The following is a 19,043-nucleotide window of genomic DNA, read 5'->3' as shown; positions in this document are numbered from 1 at the left end:
CGCTTCTGAGCATAGTTCAGAGTGTAAACTGGTTTCATCACATTTCTATTTCATACTTTCTCTATGAAGTTCAAGGCAGCATACATAGGATTATCGTGCCTTATCTTTTAGTGAGACGTCACAACTCCACCCAATGAAATTTAATACTGAATAAAGATTTGAACCAGTCTAATACTCTCTCAACTATAAAGGTAAAGGTAAAGGTACCCCTGACCGTTAGGTCCTGTTACGGACGACTCTGGGGTTGCGGCGCTCATCTCACTCTATAGGCTGAGGGAGCCGGTGTTTGTCCACAGACAGCTTCCGGGTCATGTGGCCAGCATGACTATACAACTATACAACATCATTAAATCCATGGGAATTATATCACTGTCTTAAATGAATTCTGGATTGCAGTGTGAATTGGCAACTTTGGTTAAAAGACTGCAATCAACAAAGTTATGTCCTTTGGGCAATTACATACAATTATATTAATAGCATAATAATACTTTGAAACCAGTGAGTCTGCTTAACACTTCAGAATAGAAGAAAACACTCAAATCATTTTTAAGTGCAGTACTGTTCAACTTGCATTAACTCACAACTGTTCCACAAAACATGCACTTGATTCAAATTATTTGCTTTCAGCAGAAATAATAATAATATAGTTTGTTAAGGGTGTTGGGAATTGTAGCTCTATAAGGAGTAAACCAAACATTCTTCGGGAAAGGTTTGTACTTTAAAAGTGTGGTGTGCATGTGACCTTAGTGAAATTTCATTACTTCAATGGGAATGGATTTCAACTAATATTACAAATTTATGACGTGTGACATCCCAGAGACCAGATTTTAAAATAATTTTCCCCTACAAGGAAGGAGAGAGACCTCACAATTTCTCTCTATCCAAACCTGGAGAACGGGAAACGGGGGCATGTGAGGGTCACAGCAGCAGAGGCTGTCGATTCACAGGACTGAAATCCTCCTAACCTTCCAACATGCTTCCTGAATGGTGGGGGAAGGGGACTACCCTGGCCAAGAAATTGATGTAGTTTATTTTCTTCCCATTGTAATTTAAGAACACAGCTCCTGGAACAGGTTTTCTTTTTTAAAGGAGCAATGCTAAATTCAAACAGGATTTGAATATAGCAGTTCCTCCAGACCCAGCTCTCCCTTCCCAGACCTTCTCTGTACAGTATACTGAATCCAACCCAGTATTTATGGTGATGATGATGATATTAGAAGTTTTAAGAAAAATTGAGGTCACCCATGAAGCTAAACCAAACTTTGAAGTTTACCTCTAATGCCTTATATATTATTCTTCAACGTGTCTTCATGGTGCCTAACAGTCACTGTGGTAAATGAAGAAGTACAGAACATCTGGCACAACAGTAAAAATGCACCTAACACCACACACGCACACACACACACACACACACACACACACACACACACACACACTGGAATAACCTGCACAAAAGCAGATGGCTTCCAAGCAGTAGCGGTAATGGGCCATCCAGGCCAAGGGACAAACTCTAGGACACCAGATGCATCCTTTGGGCCAAGTGTTGCAGACTTCTGTACCACTAGATTAGGGAGATCTCAGCTCTTTAAACCCCAAGACAGCCATGGCAACAGTGGCTAGCCTTGTGCAAATACCTGTCCATGGTATGCCTTATTTACATGAACATTATTTATGCAGATTATCAACCAAGGGCCAGCATGGCCTAGTAACAAGATTGTTGAGCTTCAATCAGGCAGACCTGGATTCAGTTGCCATGACTCAATGGTGACCATGTGCAAGTCATATTTAATCAAGGGTTCGTATTCATAAAATTTGACTTGCAATTCCAATGTACGGTATGACTTACAGTTACTGTGAGAGTTGTGAAAGTGCAATAAATCCCCGTCAGGACTGTAAAGCACTTTACACATCTAGCAGGTTTGATATATTTTTGTGATATAGCAGTATATAAATATTTTTTATAAATAAAATAAATACTAACAAATAATGATGAGCAACAGATGCAGTAGGCACGCACAATGCTCTCCAAAATACAATGTCTGCTGGGCTGTATACACAGAGCTCACTGTTTATTTATAAGACACTTTATCAGTTGCCTGATGGGTACGCTGAATAAAGCAAAATTCTAAACAAGTACTTTAAACAAGTGCTGCAAACATATCCACTGAGACCACAGAACTTGCATGAATAGGAAGTTGTAGAGTTTGCAAACTCACTTTAAATATAAAATCAGACCAAGATAGTAAAGACATGTTAATTACAGTATGCTAGCCACCTACTTTTCAGACCCGAGGTCACAGCAAGGGTTACCATAGTTTACCAATGTCACTCACCTCTAAACACATTGGGGAAGGCATCAGTAGAAGCTGATGTCCCTGACGACTTTCTTGAGTGATTAAAATGCACCCTTTCGCCTTGAAAACCATCTCTACTCCGCCGGTATTCCAAGAAATCTGCCGAGCCTGACTTTTGAGCTATTTCATCTCTGTGATCTGAAATCTCATCTGTCCAGTCTGCTGATCGACTAAATGAACCTGCCAAACTGGCCGACCTCTGCTTCTTGGTTGGCGCACTCACTTTCGTCTGAGAGGACTCGCGTCTCCTTTTAAAGAGTGGGCTCTGGGATGGGGATAGACAAGGTGAGTGATTTGGGGAACTCAGCTGCCTAGTGGTGGTTTTGATGTAGCAGGGGTTGATGAGAGGATAGGGCTTGAAACATTTGGAACTACGCACAGGACTGCTTGAGAGATCCTCAGAGGAAAAAGTACCATTTTTCAATTCAGAAGAAAGCCCATCATCCAGTGACTTTCTGCTGGCTGACAAACTCTGCTTCCTTTCTTTGGCTCCACCAACCTGATCATGGGCTGTATTTACAATATCATCCTCTCTTTTTGAACCTGAAAATTCAACAGCTATTCCTTTAGCCTCTGAATCATCATCTGGGGATGGAAAATTAAACACGGAACTGCCTAGCACAGCCCCATTCTCTGTCACTGCAGCATTTAAAGGGGGTAAATCTTTCAGTTCACGAGCAGGTTGGTCCTGCTCCTCTGGCAATTGCCCGTGCTCTTCCTGCATACTGAAAACACTGCTGCAGGAATGCCCCATTACGCTTGTCGCTTCTTTCACTTCACTTTCGGTATCGCAGGTGGCAATATATTCTGTAATTTCCGATTTCGCTGAGACAGGCTGTTCAGTATCTGGACTGCTGTCTTTGTCGCTGCTTAGTGAAAGAAACCTTTCAAAACCTAAGGGGGCTGCTTGAGAATTAGCCATGTGTAGGTCCATTGTTTTGGTGCCATGCTGCTCCGTTCCAATGTTAATTGCCCCCTGCTGCTGCTGCTGCAGTTGCAGTCTAATAGCCTGCTGGATATCAGAAAGCAAATCCTCTTGTTCGGTGGCTGAATGGAAACTGTATATGTCCGTATCGGAGCCGGAGCTGGTCCTTTGTCCATCCTGCTTGTCGGCAGCAGCTGGACGATTTTCATTTGTATTTTCAAAATGATCCACATCTGTGTCCGAGAGACCCCCTTCATCTGCAGAAATGCTTATATCAGGAGTTTTGGTGAGAATCGAATGAGCGCTGTCTAGCTCCCCTGTTTGCGAGGCCTGGCTTTCTAAAACATCCTCTCTCGAGCTGCTGTTTCCATCTTTAGCCTTGGACAGATTTTTTCTGATCCTTAGATTGGAAAACACAGATGCCCGAGACTCTGACTTCCCCCTTTTTTTGCTGGATTCATTCCCTTTGCCGTACCTTCCCAGTCCCTTTTTGCTCCCTGCTCCCTTCTTTGTGCCATCTGCATCCCTGGGCCCAGAAGCATCCTCGCCTCCCTCATGCACATCACCTGCATTCCTTTTCAGCTTCCCATCTTGGTTCCCCATGTTGTTTAGCAATCGTGCAGCATCAGGAATCAAGCCATGCCGCTCGTCTTCATTCAGCTGGCCTGGCAGCGAGGACCTCTCGAGTAATCCAGGTTTGTTTTCAAGAGGCGGTGATGCAAGCGGAGCAAAGGCTTGCTCTGCCTCTCTCCCAGCTGCTGGAGCTGCCTTTTTGCATAATGTGCTGCTAGCACAGGGCTCCTCAGGGACATGCTCAGTAGAGCACCGAGAGATGCAGACAGCTCCTTCCAATGGTAGCTTGTGGCACCGTTGCCTTTTCAGACTGAGTCTGCTACAGTCCTGGCTCTCTTTGGTAGATATGAACAGCAATTCCTCAGCAACAGGAACTTTTTTCTCCACCGGCATAGTCCTCTGCATTGCAAAAAGCTTTAATTCCAGCCTTTCAAAGTATTATTTCCTGGAATTGGGCAGGAGGTAGGAAAGGAGGGGGGGAGGGAGAGAGGGGGGGAATTAAACCTCAAATTCCATAATAACTTTTCACAAAAGACACTAGCAGCTTTTAATCTTTGAAAAGAAAAATGTTCTGCTTTTTAATAGTGGAAATATTGCCACAACATATATTATTTCTATTATGCAAATACTATATTATTTTATAGAGTGTTTTAAAAACCCTCACACAATTCAGCAACACAGTTCTATATATATTTTAATATAAAAACAGCAACATACAGACACACAAATTCTTTGCAGAAATTGTTAAAGGTTAATGATGCTACAGATTATTCAGTATACTGGTCTCAATGACCATTCAGAAATAAGCCATTTGTATTCCAAGGGGGTACAAATAATGGTAATCCTCAAAGGGATTAAGTTCATCAATATTCAGCACACACTCATTGTTTCCTCTTTAAACACAGAGCATTTGGTAACACCAACCAACATCAGGAAGATGCAAGTTGCAAGTAAGTTATGCCTCACTTCATGTTTGATTTTTTAAATTAACTTTTAAAATACTATATGACTTGCTAACTTGAATTGTTTCTACTTTTGGTAGAGGTTTCTGCATATTAATTCTGTGGTGCTTTATGTTCATGGGATTACGATGTTTTAAATTAATTTATGTAAAAGAGGAGGACATGAGACCTGTCATTATAAATCAAACCCAAACTCCATCTGTTCCATCATCCAGGCTCCTGACAGTAGCCTATACCAGTGTTAGGAAGCCCCCAGACAATTAGAGACCTACAGGAAGGAGGAAATTTATAATGGAGTGTTTAGTGTGAAGTATGTCCCACTGTGTTCAATGCAGCTTAGCATCCACAATGGCTTGGCGGTAACTCTCATTGAACTTAGTTGGGATACTGCTGAGTAAACATGCATAAAAGGACTGCACAAAGAATTATATACAGCCACATAATACCCTACACAAATATCCTACATTCTTTATTTAACCTTTTTTGTGTGTGTTTGTGTGTGTGTATCATCATAAATTATTCCCCTTACTGATAATGAAATAAGGGAGAGAAATTTCTGCTGATATGTCCAGATCAGAGCTATCTTTTAGCCCCTCTAAATCTTATCAGGTTTAGCCCACTGAATTAGAATGACACTCTTAAAATAATATAGCTTTATAGCTTAGAAAATTTCCCTAGAGCATGTCTGCATAGAACAGAGAAGAGCACCATTCATCCCACCCTGGCAGGTACTTTGACTAAATTAAATTCAAGAAGTTAAAGTTATATATGCTGGTTTAAATGCTGATCTTTTTGCCAATTTGTAGCCATTATTTTATATTTTTATGCTGTATCCCTCTAGGATCATTATTCAATGAAGGTGGGTTAGAAAATTTAAATGTAAATATAACTAGGAAATGAGGTTTCCCTCTTTTCACAACACATATGGTATATGACCTAAATGTTTATCTTTGTTGCACAGTCCAGTCCTAAGACTTGTTGCATTGGAGCCTAAGTGATCTTCGTATGTGCCAGATTTCATCTGTTTTAGTGCTATGGAACCTAAATAATAAATTTCCTCAAGCTAATTTTTGTCCCTATAGCAAGGATCTTTTATTACATGAGTTACTATTAAATAATAACCCAGAAAATGGGATAATAAAATAATAATAATAATAATAATTTATACCCTGCCCAGCAACAGAATATTAAAAACACGATAAAACATCAAACATAAAAAAACTTCCCTAAACAGGGCTGCCTTCAGATGTCTTCTAAAAGTCAGATAGTTGTTTATTTCCTTGACATCTGATGGGAGGGCGTATATGAATGGGTATATGAATGTCTTCCACTGTTCTGTGAGATGAGATTTCTCCTCCAAGGAGTATCACAATTTGCAAAGAAAGTTCCAGAGTGATTATTAACTTTACAAAGATAATGAATTCTGCCACGTATATTGTAAATTCCAAGGTGCAACTGACATTTTCATGTCATCATACATGATTTCAACACCACAGACCACGCCACTATAAATAGAAATGATAGCACCTGAATAATTTTAGCTGCAGCCTTAAGGCTACTTACGGTACTTGGAGAAAGTCCTAGTGAAATTGGATTTATTTCCAAGTAAACATACATGCTTTTAGGTTGAAAGTTTAAAGAGTAATGCTATTGGCACCTCCTCTCAAATGTTGGGTTTTTGTTGTAAATTTTAGTTAAGAACCAAATACTAATTCATTATTAGCAATAAGACAAAAAAATAAAAAAATGCTGAATGCTGAATATACATTTGGTGCAGAAACAAGATCACTCCCTGCAGTAGTTGTAATCCTCTAATTTCATTCTTCCTTACAAAATTAAAATAAGCCAGCCAAAGTGCAGATAACCCCCTGCTAAAAACACACAAAAACTTACCTTTCCCTGTACCTTATAGTTCCACAGCTACATATTATATCTACTCCTAACCACAGAGGTGGAAAGTTGAGTGTAAGTCTCCACATATTTCTCCTCACCACCATTACTTTGGATTGCATCGATGTCTTCACAGCACTTGCAGGAACAGGAAAAGACGTAGGAATTTTGTTCCCTGCACCAGGTGATTAGCATTTCCTGGAAGAAAGCCAAGGTAAGCAGAACAACTTTTTCTCCAGGGCATAGAAAATCATTAGGGAGAGTAACCAAAACAACATCAACATGGCCTTTAGGTAGAATATTAGAATGCCTGAACTGCCCTGAAACCAGAAGGCGGTCATGCATAAAATAATAATGTAAAGGGGCGATAGAACATAGCTGCCAAGTTATCCCTTTTTTTAAAGGGATTTTCCCTTATGCTGAATAGGCTTCCTCATGAGAAAAGGGAAAACTTGGCAGCTATGGCGATAGAAATGGAGGATGTCATTGAAAGGAACCTGTAAACAGGAAAGTTTGAAGAGAACTCAGTTTCCCTTTTCTTTCCTTTATACAAGCTTCATGATAATTACTGACTGGGGAAACAAAAACATGAGGGAAATTCAACCCATTACCTTTTTTCTTTTTCAGCATTTTTTTTAATTAAAGGGGATAAGACTGAGGTTTTAGCCATCAAAGCAATATCTGGATCAAGCCTAGGTTTTTGCTTCAAAGAGGAACCACAAAGCACTGTTTTGCATTCAGTATTAGTGGTAGTTCATGTTTTTTAGAAACAGTTACCTTTTTCTTCTTTTGGTACATTGTTTTATGTTGTGTATACCACTCTAAGTACTTTTAGAACTGAGCAGAATATGAGTAGAATATGAGTTGTTATATTTATTATTACAAGAAATATTACTGGAGAATTGGTAGCTAGAGCTGAACTTCCAATGAGTGCCAGTAACCTGTAACACTGTATGAAGAGCTTACTGAAGAGAACTGCTAAGTACTTGCAGAATCAGGTTGTTTTTGTTTATCAAGTTCCCAATGGCAATTTCACGAGGCTTTCCAATTGCCTTTAGTAATAAAATTCCATTCTGCAAAAAAATGTATAGATACAAAATAACTATAACTGGATGCCCTGGCACTGACTTTGGCAAGATTAAATGTGAGAGATCTATACTGTGTATTAAACCCTTACTATAGGCCAGGGATTATATAGGATCTGTGGTCAGAAAATATAAACTATTCTAAAGGAAATAAAGTGTTATTGTGGACAAGTTTTTTTGACTCCTACCTTTGTCCAATAAGAAACATTCCAGTCAGATTAAAAGCCAGTTTCTACTTGCGCGCACACTTCCAAGCAAGCAAGAGACATTATTCTCGTTTAAGGATGAACTGCAGCTAAGCAAAAGCACTCAAAGAAGGCACAGAGCATGGCCTAGAAAGAGTCCCTAGGGCCAGATAGAGAGGCATGGAGAGCCATATCCACCCCTTGGGCCAGATGTTCCCTGCTCCCAAAATAATGTAATTATTTATCACATTCTCAAAAGCTGAAAGTGGAGATGCAAGCCTGTGCTGCCATAATTGGAAACTAAATGTGGATCCTTAAAGCAGATAGGAAACAGGTGCTGTAATACCACACTACGGGACAAGAAAAAGCACCACTGCCTGCGATCCCCTGCCCGGATGCGAACTGTGTGGAAATTGACACCTGCTAAATATCTGTGTGTCAAACTGCTGCAAAAGGCTCAGGAGTCGGGGTGTGTCTGTGTGGTGTGGGGATCTGGCAAGTTTACCTCAGTCAGCAGGTGAAGTGTTATTACAGATCACTCACAAAATGTACTTTCAGGAGCAGATGTCAGTTATTTGCTAGGATATTCACACCAAGTGAGAGAGAGAGAGAGGGGGGGGGAAGGGTGTCACAAGAAGAAAAGAGGGGGAGGTTGTAGAGACATGTTTTAGACAAAGGCTGGAAAGGAGATGTGTGACTGGCTTGCACGTCAACATAACTGGAACTGCTCTTAGGCTAGAGGGCATATGGTTGTGTGTCGAGGCTTACCAGAAATTACCCTTAAAATAACTCACAACAGACACGAAAATTTTGGTTTGGTTTTTGGCATTAATTTAGGCCACAACTTTATTTAAATACAATTTTAATCCGAGTGTTGGCTTAGGCTTTTGGTTAACCATTCGTCCATCCCTAAGAAGGACCATCTCCATCTGTCCATTGTGGACAGGACTCAACTCATATGTCCACTTGGGACAGGACTCAATCATCTGTCCCCAAGTTGGACAGGACTCACATCATCTGCCCTCTCTTGGGGCAGGACTCACTTCATCTGTCCACTTGGGACAGGACTCACCACTGTCCGCTTGGACAGTACCAGCTCCAACTTCCTGAAGGGAAGTCAAGTGAACACCCCTGGGAGAGGAGGTAGCTGAGGCCAGGCATTGTCTCCTCTCTTTTTCCAAGAATGTTCCCCAAGGCTCTTACTCTTATAATTGGCCCCTCCATCCCGCCTATGGCGGGGATGTAAGGACGAGAGCGTAAGCCCCGGGATTCCTTTAACAAAATACTTCTATGTGGAGCAACAAAGGTGGGGGGGGTAGGCATCTGGATGCCACACCCCTCTTCCAACCGATTCACCAACCAAAAGCCTAACCGCCAACCTAACAAGTTGTGACAATTTGCTAAGCAGTAGGCAAAAACCAAGAGGCAAGGCCAATCAGCCAATTGTAAAAATTCCTACTGGGCCCCTGAATACAGGCGACCCCTAGACAGGCAAAGCAATGTCAGGCTAAAACCTGCAAAAGAAAGTGGCGGGTGGGAGGGAGATTGAAGCCAAGGCAAAAGTGATCAGAAAATGGAGGACACAGGCTTAAATGGGGGGCCTCCTCCACCAATCCCAATACATGCATTTAAATAACCACGCCCCCATTACTCAGCATGACCTGTGGCCCAGGCCCCAGCCCAAACCCTATAGTAAATTTCTTAACAGCCCTACCACAACCTGCTTTATATTAGATGATATAAAGCGCTTTACTCCACTGGGGGAGAAAGCACCTTCTGTAGGGCACTTCAGAACGAAGGCCCTAGTCAAACACCACCAACCCATTTCTCTCTGACAACGTAGTCAGTGCTTTTTTTTCTTTTTAAAAATGCTTAGGGGGACTCTCATTTTGACTCAAGAAAATCACCATTTTATAGTTCAAATTGGGAAAAATAAATATAGTAAATGGACAAAAGTACAAAGATTCACAGAATGTTTAGGGGTATGCATACCCCTGCGTACCCTCAGAAAAAAGCACTGCACATAGTGTTTGTATGAATAATGCTTTAACTTGCCTGAATGCCTTATTGCTATATAGTTAGGAGCAGGGGAATAGCATAAGGAACAGAGGGTGGTCTTTTGTTTTGTTTTTTTGTTTTGCCCACCTTATGCTTGTTAGGTGCTCAAGAAATCCAATTCTATTCCTCTCTTTACATTTCTCTTACACCACTCCCAGCTCAACACCCTAACATCTGATGGCTCAACTACATGCAACCATAGACATCCTTTACAGCAGGCATGTCAAACCTGCGGCCCTCCAGATGTTTTGGACTACAATTCCCATCTACCCCAACCACTGGTCCTGCTAGCTAGGGATCATGGGAGTTGTAGGCCAAAACATCTGGAGGGCCGCAGTTTTGACATGCCTGCTTTACAGCTTCCTGGAGGCTGTCACACTCGTGTCTTCCAAGCCAGAAAGTGCAGCAAAATCATGGGAAACTTCATAGTCCTTTTTGGCAGTGCTTCAAATAAAGCTAGACAGCCTTTATCTGAGAGCCAGCAAAAGCCTCAGCTGATGCACAGGCTCCTTTCATAACCACACTAGCCAATAAATGTGTGTAATGGCATGCTTTGTTCTGTTTCTCCACTTCTAGCAATCAACAAATTGGAGCTGAGCATGAAGATGCCATACATTTGTTTAATTTAGTAGGTGAGTCCAGCCCTGAGAGGGCTCTGGCGTTTGTAAGAGATGCATAAAGAATTGCCCCAGGTGTGGCATTTCTCATCATAGTGTTACAGTGCTGGGAAAAGCTGCACCTGGTGGAATTTTCCTCAAGAGAAACCACCCCTTAAAGGAAGAGGGCTGGCCATGTTTGTACCATTGGTCTTCTGACTACCAAAGTTCCCTTGCTTGTAGGGTTGCCACCTTTCCTCTGGCCCCGCTGCTTTGCCTTTTTATCAACACAAAAAGACATGGAAAAATTAAAAGGGGGGACGCTCTATTCTTTGCTGCACTTCCGCCTTTGTGAAAACCACTTACATTTTCGCTTTGACAATTTAGGCCCACAGAACACGTGAAAGGATAAATCTGCGCCCAAATTTATCAGCTTTGGGGTCATTTCTGCAGCCTCAAGTCCATCTCAACACTGAATGTGAATAGAACTGTTGTGAGGAATAGACTAGCATCTTTGTTACTCAGCTGCATTTCACCATCCACAAAGCATATGAGGCCATCAAGATGCTAAGTGTCTGGCAGAGGATGTTTTTATCTCCTCATATGGGAGAAGGACATGGCCATAAGTTTTAAACTGGGATTTTAACCATTATCAGCCATTACTGGAGAAGTGAAATTGCAACCCAGACATGCCAATTAGCTTCCTGGGCCTACATACATTAACTCCCTCTCAGTACAGTGGGCATAAATTAAGACTTGTTGCTTTTTCCAGCAGTGTCCTGTCTTCTATATGTGGTTCTGTTCAGCTAAAAGTCTTTGCACTCTTAGGTCTATATGAAAATGCTCTTCAGTTTGAGGGCCTTATTCCCTGTTGGGCAACCATCACAGGACTTCATGCCGGACTGGGTGGGCATAGTTAAAGCAGAAGTGAGTGTGGCCCAAGTTGGGATGGCCACCTCACACTCTCTTGCATGCATGCGCCCACCTCCCACAGACACAGACCACAAATACATGCATACCACAATCACAAATAAACCTTTTTGAGTATACGTAGTGAGTGCTTTAAAAGAATTCAGGGTGGATGGAAGTGCAGGGGCAGAGTCTTAACTCTAGTTCATAATACAAAGTTCTAATATTTAACTCTTCAAGGCGGGAGTGCCAACTTGAAGAAAATAACTTGAAGAAAAGCCCCAATTCACAGAATTAATCACAAGACAAGGTGTGCTCACACCATTTAAAAATGGCAATGCCCATAAACTTGGGGGGAGGGCTCAAATATTAAATGAGAGCTTCTATGCTTCTATGAGTTGGCTTCTATGCCTCAAGGATCATGGGGTTTTTTTTCTCTTCAGGTTCACTTAAATAATTATAGGGGATTGTGCCCATGAAAAATCTACCCTCAGTCAAGGAAAGTCCTGAGTGAGCAGACTTTCAGAGAGACTTCCAGATGAGGCTTGTTTTGTGCACTTACTTAATCTTAGTCACTGAATTTTTCAGAGGATTTTATTTTTAAATTGCTCCTGTTCTCAAAACAAGCTATCATCCTTTAAATGGAGGCTGTCTTTGTCTGTCATGTCACAAATTAGAAAGTCAATTAAAAAACACCAGCCACCCAAGGGGGTAGTTGCACAGTGCGGTTTACGGGGGTGGCGAGTGCTTCACCCTTTTGGCCTGCCCATAGCTGTCAAGTTTTCCCTTTTTTTCGCGAGGAAGCCTATTTAGCAAAAGGGAATTTCCCTTTAAAAAAGGGGAGAACTTGACAGCTATGGGCCTGCCCTAGCTACAGGGCTGCCAACACTGGATCCTAGAAAGCCACCCGCTTTGTTACATCCCTAGTGGGAATATAAAGCAACTACATCACCACCCTCTTTTTTCTTCCCTGTGTTTATTTTTGTTCCTTTCATTACTCTTATTCATAATTATAATTTGTCATGGCCAGTGGGAGATGTAAGACTTGAAAAGCTCTGTGCATAATTTGCATGGTGTTTACACAAGGTTAAAACTATCTCTTAGAGCACTTTTGGTTTTTAACATGCCACAGCCCGGCATACATTAGGAAATTAAATGTGGAACATTTCCATTTTGGTGAAGTATTGATTTATGCACCATTTTGAAAGTAGGCTTTTAGCACTTTTGTCTTCTGTTGCAGCCAAATCCATCAGATTATGACTTTGCAAAAAAGAAAAAAGAAAAGGCGGGGGGTATCAAATGGTCATTAATTGGAGGGCCGGTAAAAGTTGTCTGAAGTGATTCAGAAACTAGGTGATTGACTCTGAACTGTGCTTGTATCATACGGAGCTACCACAGTGCCGAGTGTGACACAGATCAAGAGCAAGATCCTTCTCCAGCGAAAAAGGACCCATAGCACAAAACAGAAAGTGGGGCCTTGAATCAGCACTGCCAGAACAGCCATACCTGAACTTTGTGAATGATTCCCTGATTCCATTGAACAAGCACTACTGAACTGTCCCAGAGACAGTGTCAAAGCAAGATGGGAACTACATCAGAGGCATCCTACAACACAGTCATGTCCACTTTGGGCAAAAGAGAAGAGCAGATCCCTAACTGCTTTGAGGCTGGCATTAAGGACATGGAGCTTGTTATTGCTGCCAAACACAAGGCTCTTGTGAACTACAAGTATATGCCCTGCAAGAAGACACTTGCTGCACTGCGAAAGGCAAGGAGCGATGCTCAGTGGATTGTCAGGCACTATGCCAAAGCTGTGCGAAAGCTGTGTCAGAGCATTCAACTTGCTGCCATCAGCGACAACATTTGCAAAATGCACAAAGGCATTAAGACAGTCTTTGCACCAACAGTCGAGAAAACTGAAAAGCTTGTCTGGGGAGAGAGAGAGAGATCATCACAGACCACAGCAAGCAGATGAAGCAAAGGGCAGAATAGCACTATCAAGAACTATACTCACAGGAAAACATGGTCTCTGGCACAGCAATTGACAGCATCCAAACTCTGCCTGTATTGGAAGAGTCCCTCCCTTCCTTGATGAACTAAAGAACACCATTAGCTCTCACACACATGGTAAACTCCCAGGACAGCATGGAATCCTAACAAAAGTGCTGAAAGCTGGTCTCAATTCCTCCCTGATGACACACCTCCAAGGCCTTCTCTTGCAGTGTTGGGAATAAGGATATGTGTCACATGGCATCCATGACCCAAGCATTGTGACCCTCTGTAAGAACAAAGGTGACTACCATGATTGTAACAACTACTGCGGGAGCACTGTGGGGAAAGCCTTTGCCCATGTAGTTCTCAAAAGATTACAGTTACTCATGGACAGGGTCTTTCCTGAATCAAAATGCAACTTTAGAGCTCAGAGGCCAATAGTCAACATGGTTTTTTTCCAACTGCAGGAGAAATGCCAAGAGCGGAGAAGCCCCTTGTACATCACCTTCATAGACCTTTGACCTAGTCAGCCAAAAGGTACTCTTCACACTGCTTAACAAGGTAGGATGCCCATCTAAGCTCCACAAGATGACCGTGTCCTTCCATAAGAACAGGAACGGCACCATCCAGTATGATGGTTCATCCTCAGATACCTTCCATATAAAGAGCAGTGTGAAACAGGGCTGTGTTCTTGCTCCAACTCTTTTTGGCATATTCTTCTCCCTGTTGCTCTATGGTACTATGGTGAAAAGAGGTTCAAAGACTCTCTCAAGGCAAATCTTTAAAAATGTAGTATAAACACCGACAACTCGGAAACACTGGCCTGCAAGCGCTCCAGTTGGAGAACAGCCTTTACCAAAGGTGTCATGGGTTTTGAAATAAAAATAAAAAATCCTTCCAGTAGCACCTTAGAGACCAACCAAGTTTGTCATAGGTATGAGCTTTCGTGTGCATGCACACTTCTTCAGAGGTGCTCGAACTCAGGACGAAAGGGAGAAACCAGCTAAGAGGAAAGCACACTTGGCAAACCTTCACCATGATCAACTCCTGCCTATGTCCCCACCGTGTAAGGATGTGTGGATCCAGAATTGGCCTCCACAGTCACTTACGGACTCACTTTTAAAACTGTGTTTATGGAAGACAATCTTACCTGGCTTCGAGTGATCACCAAAGAAGACTATGGTGAACCCTGGGAAATGTTCTATCCAAGATGTGTTTCATAGTAGCACCAGATATGACTGTTACTAGGAAGTGGAGCTTCTTACTGGGGCCATGGGAACCAGATGGCTGGGTCTGAAAGGGTTAGAAGATTGGGGTGTTACTTCTGTACTGGCCTCTAGAGAGAACTATACCATCTGTGCAGAAGAGTACAGTATGCAAACAGAGCCACGGTACACTAACCAATGTGCCTTTGAGAATTCATGCCTCATCTAGACAATATTCTGGTATCTAAAAGGATGGCAATCATCCTCTCTACATGGATCATTTTTTTCCTCCCCAATATGTTGACTCTTCATTTTATGGCAAACAAAATTCTACCTTTGATAGCTGGGTGCCTTTTTATTAAATCTGAGAATTTCTGCTTGTTAAAATGGTTGCTATAGATAATGTCTTCTTTCTCTAGTTTGTTTTCTAAATCATGACTTACTTAAATTGCAGGATGTTAGGTATATTATGAACTATGTCCATATTATCTATATTTCACGTAGAGCACCATATTAACTCAACTTAGAAACACAAACTTTTTACATAGCTTGGTTTGTTCTTAGGAATAATTAACAATATAAATCAACTTTCTTCATACGATGAAGAAACAAATCAGCAAGAGAAATAGGTAACTGTCTTTTTAAGTATTTTAGCAGTTTCTCCTAACTTTGCATGCAGGTGTGCTCGCTACAGCAGGTGAAGGGGCTATAGCAGTGAAAAATGGCTGCTGATGTACCAGGGCTGTGGCTGGGATTTGCCATGACTCTCGGGCTTTTAGTATGCAATTGCTCGGCTGCTTCACTCACATTTTCCAGGGTATCCACACAATGCTGTGGTCCAATCATTGTCAACTTGTATTTTATTCCATCTTTTCTCAGACTTCAGAAAGTCCAACATTTTCAGAAGAATGGACAAGTACCACAATCTCCAAAGACAGTGGAGGCTTAACAATTTAAGCAAACTGGGGTATTCCTTTACCAAGGGGAATTGCAAGCACATAATGGCATAGCTGCCAAGTTATCCCCTTTTTAAAGGGATTTTCCCTTATGCTGAATAGGCTTCCTCGCGAGAAAAGGGAAAACTTGGCAGCTATGCATAATGGGGGGGGGCGGATCCCTAAATTCACAAAACTATCAATGGCACAATTTTTCGAGTCTCCCATGCATTCATTATCCTTCCATTTGAATTTAGAGACAATTCTGTCAATCTTCTGTCCTATGGCCAGCCACCTCTGGACATTGCTCAGCCAATCCCAAACTCTTTGCTATGGCCAGGAGGTCATATTAGCATTTCAATAGTGTTAGTCCTTGCAGTTTAACAGCTTCTCATCCCTTCCTGTTGTCATGCGGGCAATCCAACCAATCCAGACACAGGAATTAGCATACGGTCATAGTACAAGGTTTGTAGCTCAGCCTCAAGGTAGGTTCGGCTATTTTGGGTTGTTGTTTGGAGCGGGGGAAGTTCTGTTGATAACGATGGCAAGGAAATGTGAACAGGTGACTGAGCCTATTCTCTTGTCTCTTAACCGTTTGTTTGACACGGTTTCTCTTTCTTCTTTTAGAAATAAGCATGCAAGTAGGCTACAAGGTAATCACTATCCTCAGCTACCTCCACCTAGTGGCTGAATTAAAGCAAATGCCGTGACAGCATCTTATGTTGATTTTCCATCGTCGCAAATGAGGGTGTGCTTTTATTCCAAGGAAATGTGCACTGGAATATCTCTGGTGTTCCCGTGCTGCCATCTAGTGTCCATAGTCTGCTAATGTAAAAGCATTAGTACCAATATACAGTACTCTCCAAATAAGAATACTGTACGTGCGGACAAGCTTGTAGCAGCTGGTTTTGTCAGTAAAGTCCAACATACATGGCTTTTCTTCCCCACCTGCCATCTAGTTCCCCAGTCAGAAAACATTATTGCATTGCTCGTATATGTTCACATACTTTATTACTTCAAATGCTGACATTGCCTTGACTCTCCTCCCTCAGATTTGGAACTCAAACTGTTACCACGATGGATATTATTGACAAAGTCAGTGCAGTGTCTCAACCAGGGTCTACAGGTTAAAGCTTTCTCTCAAATCCACGTTGACCTGCAATACCAAGAAGAAGAAGAAGTCGTCAGAAGGGTCAACCAAAGAACAATTTAGCTCCAGGTGGTAAGCTCATTTTGTGCTTTAGTATTGTATTACATTTATTAATAATATGAAAAATATAGATTTTGTCTACGTTGTTTCTAGTATAGTGACCTTTTTATTTTGTTGGGTACACTCACACCATGACAGGTATCTTTGAGAGGTGGGATTATCATTTTTTTCTGACAGAAAATCATTTCTTCCTATCACTGCATTCTGTACTGTATTGGAAAAGCCTTGCATGTTGACTTGCTGCTGCTTACATAGCTAGCACTTCAGGTTGTTATGTGGGAAAGCTTTTTGACTAGTTCAGAATATTTCTTCTTACTCCTTTTTTGGTGTGAAGGGAGGGTACTGAGGGAATTTCCCCTTCTTATAACTGTGAGAAACTGGGTTATTTAATCCCATTTACCTGGGGATAAACCCAATTGAAAATTATGGGGCTTCTTTATAGGACTGTGTTGTTAATTGGGTTTACACTTCTTAAATAGTTTTTCTTAAAATGTCCCACAGAACGTTCCTCTCTCTGGGAATGGTGTTTGTATGATATGGAATTGGGTACCACTTGTGATATACTCTGAGAAACTTTTAACTGGAAGTTATATTCAAATTTAAAACCAGCAAATGGTAGTGTGTTATGTGTGCTCGCTTCTCTTCTGTAGTGACTGTGCAATAAAGGGAGTTTTTAATTTGCATAAAGTCAAATTCAAAATAGCAGGCAGTCACAATGCTCATACCCCTCAACATACTGAGTCCCCAAATGGGGATGGGTATCTTCCTTCCCATGCTTTCACATGAGTCATGTGATCCACACAAGATCATAGAGCCCCAAAGATGCACTTGGGGTACCACACAAAATCACGGTCCCAGAAAAAGCACTTGTTCGGTGGGGACTGGGAATCACTTTTTTAGAACAAGATCATGGCACCCAAAATAGCTGCCATTCTCTTTCACGTGAAAATGGGGTGTCCCTTATTTCCAGGACACTTGTGGAGTGTGCAATACTTAAAATGAGATTTTAAGCAAGTTCTTTCTGGGACTGTTAGCTTTATAAGGAAATGCAGGCAAGAAACACATTTCATCCAGTGAAACTGTGTAGTCCAGGCATCCCCAAACTCGGCCCTCCATACGTTTTGGGACTACAACTCCCATCATCCCTAGCTAACAGGACCAGTGGTCAGGGATGATGGGAATTGTAGTCCCAAAACATCTGGAGGGCTGAGTTTGGGGATGCCTGGTGTACTCCATCTTCTCAAGATTTTTGAATATATGCAAATAAAGTTTTTGTTAAAAAACAAACAAACGGGCATGAAGGTTTCCCACGCATCCTTTGAAAAGGAGCACTGAAAAAGTTAGAAACTTGCATGTAAATGAACATCCTGCCCATAGCTGCCAAGTTTTCCCTTTTCTCGCGAGGAAGCCTATTCAGCATAAGGGAAAATCCCTGTAAAAAAGGGATAACTTGGCAGCTATGATCCTGCCATACTTTACATGATTGCAGAGAAGGAAGAAAATTGCTGCTTTCTGTATACCTTTGTGAAAGGGCCAACTTGTAGGGTGGCAAAGGGCAGAGACCTTCTTCCCTGGATGGGCCTCACAATGTCACAGAGCCTTGCAAGATCTCAGGAGGAGTGGGGCATGACAAGAGTCCCCCCACCTCAGCCCCTGTTTTCTCTGTTTCCCAGCCTACCCCCTACCTCAGGTTTAAAGTGTTCTGTTGAGGTGTTAAGTTGCTACTGGTTTATAGGGCTAGAAAAGAATTTTACTCTCAATCACAATTGATCCTTGATCGAGACCTTCTTGTCATTCTCTCACTGATTGGCAGGTTACTGTTTTGACACTTAACCAATTTAATTGTCACAACTTGGGCAGAAATGACATTGGGTAGGACCTAATCATATGCCTCACCCCCCCCCCCTTACAGGGTCCTAAAGGGGTACAACAGCTCCCAGCTCAAGCTCGGGTAGACCAGGCCTGCTGCTACTCACCTCAGGTTGCCAGCGGTATTCCTGTTTTTACTGGTCCACAGTAAAACTGGATTGTTTATGTTGGTTAACTCCTACCAAACATGATCCTGCCTCATAAGCTGCTTCTTTTGGCAAAGGGAAATTCCAGTTGAAAGATATCCTAGGCATATGATCAGACTTTCTGAATTGAGGGGTGTCTCATTTAATTA

The 19,043-nt window shown here is 41.9% G+C and overlaps 1 protein-coding gene across 1 annotated transcript in view; it reads right to left on the bottom strand.

Annotated features, from left to right (window-relative positions):
• The window catches only part of FMN2 (formin 2), a 166,637-nt gene extending 159,780 nt beyond the window's left edge, over positions 1-6,857 (bottom strand). The window contains exons 1-2 of the mRNA XM_035108373.2: positions 6,708-6,857; positions 2,334-4,297 (exon numbers count right to left, since the gene is read on the bottom strand). Of these exons, the coding sequence (XP_034964264.2) occupies positions 2,334-4,257 (1,924 nt within the window). The 5' untranslated portion in view covers positions 4,258-4,297; positions 6,708-6,857. The remainder of the gene's footprint in view (positions 1-2,333; positions 4,298-6,707) is intronic.
• Positions 6,858-19,043: the final 12,186 nt, after the last annotated feature.

Source organism: Zootoca vivipara, chromosome 3 (assembly GCF_963506605.1).
Source record: "Zootoca vivipara chromosome 3, rZooViv1.1, whole genome shotgun sequence".
NCBI lineage: Eukaryota > Metazoa > Chordata > Lepidosauria > Squamata > Lacertidae > Zootoca > Zootoca vivipara.
The sequence above is the reverse complement of the archived record's forward strand: the minus strand, read 5'-3'. Positions and strand labels throughout refer to the sequence as shown.